The sequence below is a fragment of the Lipotes vexillifer genome, unplaced genomic scaffold (genome assembly GCF_000442215.2).
Source record: "Lipotes vexillifer unplaced genomic scaffold, Lipotes_vexillifer_v1.1 scaffold49, whole genome shotgun sequence".
Lineage (NCBI taxonomy): Eukaryota > Metazoa > Chordata > Mammalia > Artiodactyla > Lipotidae > Lipotes > Lipotes vexillifer.
In genome coordinates, this window is record NW_006790551.1 from 2,474,973 (window position 1) to 2,478,072 (window position 3,100).

Below are 3,100 nucleotides of genomic sequence, written 5' to 3' on the forward strand. Positions count from 1 at the left end.
TCCTGCTGATCATCACTCTAGAGACCAGGGTACTAAAAACTCAGAGATTCCAATATGGGGTAATTTTGAAGCAGACAGCAGGATAGGAAAGGTATGAGGGTGTATATGAGTGGAAGGCTTTAGGCACAGAAAGGAGGAACAAGGTGTGTAGAAAGCAGAGTAAGAGAAGAGCCCTTGTAACAAAGGCATCTACATAACAATTCTGCCTGGGGCAGCTGGTTTAGTTCCACAGCCTACATCTCTTTTCAGGCTTCCCATAAAACTTCCCCCAAGAGATGAAGACCTTCAAAATGAGACAAGACGTGACTCTCTTCTGCAACTCTCTATGCAAGCACTCTGCAATTCTTTGAAGCTCTCCACAGTTGCAGAGGTTTTGCTACAACCTAATCCACAGAAAATACTCAATGTGCCTCTGTACACTACAAAATTACACCAAACTGTCAGGGAAACAGGCCCAAATCCCTTTATTTCTTTTCCACCTCCTGCTACGAAACTGCAGAGAAAGCCCCTAGGTACTTTTTGTTGCCTAGTTGCTGAAATGTGCAACTTTTGCAAGTGTTCAAGTAGAATCAAGAGGCTTGGACTCACTATGCCAACAAGATCCAGTCCCAATTCGGTAGTCCTTGACTCTCAAAGTTATGAAAGTTTCAAGTTCAGATAAAATCAAAACGCCTCACCCAGAAATGTGACTTTTAAACATTTCCAACAAGGGTTGAAAAAAAGGAAGCAAGGAAAGAAAATAATTTCTTCTTCCTATATTTGTAGCAGTGTTTGACTGCAGGGAGGCGGGTGACTGCTAACAGGAATCATGTCCAATCCCTGGCAAAAATGGCCTGTGAAAGACTAGATCTGATATTTATTCATGTGTCCCCCTTCATCATCAGTCCTGAGGCCAGATGACATGCTGACACAGAAAGTGGTCTCCAATCCCTTCCATTTCCTTTTGCAAAACATTCATGAGCAGTGCAAGGTACTACTAGAGAAAACAGAAAATAAAAATAAAATAGCCTAGTAAATGTGTGGCAGAAAAAAGAAGAATATAAAGAGCTGTATTGACAACTATTCTCATCGATGTATATGTTTACAGCGTATGGCCAAAATTAAAGGAGAACCAAAATAAATACACCCTGTGTTAAGACTGTTGTGGATTATTATTGATCCCACGACTGGATTATTGTTTATCTCACACTGAACCTACACTGAACAGCAACTTGGAGAACCGCCCCCCCAAGACAGCCACCATCTTTACTTTCCATGGGGGGAAGAGTGGGGGGCAGGAGGAGTGCCCAGTAAGGAAAAGGATGGGATGGGATGGGATGGAAAGGAAAAATAACACGGTCTTTGAACCAACGTTTTCCTCTTGTCCTAGTGAACTCTTTGTCTGGTTGCTGAACATGTTTGTGAGATCAAGGAAAAGAATTCAAACAAAACAAAAGAGTAGGCATCCCAGCCTAATTACAATAGGTGCCCAGCACACTGCAGTGCCAGCAGAGCATGGTTTGAATCTTTCCTTCAAGCATTTGCTCTCCCAGTAGCCCCATAAAACATGCCTCGTACACCTTCTCCTCCGCATTTCTCCAAGGTTTCCCCAAAACGGCCCGCTCTATGTCACTCCTCAAACAGGAGGACGTGAGGCACGGACACACTGAAACATATGTTGATGGTGACTTCTTATTATCCTGACAATAATACAGAAAGAGAAATAAATCCCTCCACCCCACACGCCCACTGGTCAGTCCATTACGCAAAAGGAGCGCTTTCCAGATGAAGGGGAAGAGCGCGCAGGAAGCGATATTTACGTGCACATTACAGAACCGTATACCACCGCATCTGCATCCTACACAAAGCCCGAGATGGTGCAAGAAGATACACGCTGAACATGGCACAGACCAGCCGCGGCAACACGGAGCCAAGCCCTCGTCCAATCAGATCCTTGTTAGAAGGTGGACCTCAGGGTCGGGTCTGCCCGATTAGCCTTCCCTATTATGACACCACGCTCAGCCCAACATCCATATCCCACCCGGAGCAAATCTCATTCGAGTGGTTGCTCATCTCTCAAACTGCCGAGCCCTTTCTTTCATCTGCATCCACGCTATTCCTTCCTTAAAAAGCCATCCCAAGGCCTGGGTGCCCCCTTTCCGGCTCGGCTTTTCTTTTTACCTCTTCGCGTTCCTAGAAAGGATTAAATGTTTATCTCTCCAACGCGCAGGCTGAAAAGGCGGAAGGCAAATGCCTCTCCGGGCTACCGCAAGCGCCCGAGGGGCTGCGAAAAGTAAACGCAGAGAGCAACGTGGGGGAAATCGTCGCGAATCGATCGGCCACGATAGTCGAAATCCCAGAAGCGCTCCAACTTACCCAAAATATGACATTGAAGCCAAATATGAAATATTTGATGCAACAACTGACTTCAGGACCCTTGTAATGCTTCCCGGACATCCTCTGGGTTCATGAAGACACTTGCCCCGGCAGCCCGAGTTTGGAGCCCCTGAGCACCGTTGCTCGGAGCAGCACGGCGGGGAGCTGGGGCTCAGGGACGCCGCTCGGGGGCCGCAGCGCAGCGGTCGGGGCTGAGCAGCGCAAGGACCGACCTGCGGAGAGCGGCTCCCGCACGTCCAGCCCCTCGCGCGCCGAGGCCGCCGGAGCCGGGGTGGCCGCGAGCGGGCGGGGAAGCGCGTGCTGCAAGCCCAGAGCTTCGCTGGAGCTGGCCCCGAGCACAAGGCGAGCTCCCAAGCCCGTCCGCCAGACGATCCGTCCGTCGGTCAGTACCCGGGCAAACGCGGCCGCGGCAGATGCTGGAGGAGACGCTCCTCGCCCGCCTGCCGGCTCGCGAGCTCCCTCCCCCCGCTCGCTCCGCCCGCCGATCGCTCCGCCCGCGCCGCCCGCAGCTCCGCCCGCCTCCCGCCGCCGGAGCCTCGGCGAGGTGCGCGCGCGCACGGGTTTGGGCTCTCCCGGATGGCGGTGGGACGAAGTACGCGCGCCGCCCCCTCCTTCCAGCGCTCTCCGCTCCTGCTGCTCCCTCCATCCTCGCCCCTCCTCAGGCCAGCCTGGAGCGCCGCCGACCCGCGAGCACTGCAGCGGGGTAGGTGGGGAGGATGGCCGG

The 3,100-nt window shown here is 52.1% G+C and overlaps 1 protein-coding gene across 1 annotated transcript in view; it reads right to left on the minus strand.

Annotated features, from left to right (window-relative positions):
• TSPAN5 (tetraspanin 5) overlaps window positions 1-2,827 on the minus strand; it is a 176,451-nt gene extending 173,624 nt beyond the window's left edge. The window contains exon 1 of the mRNA XM_007463791.1: window positions 2,356-2,827. Within this exon, the coding sequence (XP_007463853.1) occupies window positions 2,356-2,436 (81 nt within the window). The 5' untranslated portion in view covers window positions 2,437-2,827. The remainder of the gene's footprint in view (window positions 1-2,355) is intronic.
• Window positions 2,828-3,100: the final 273 nt, after the last annotated feature.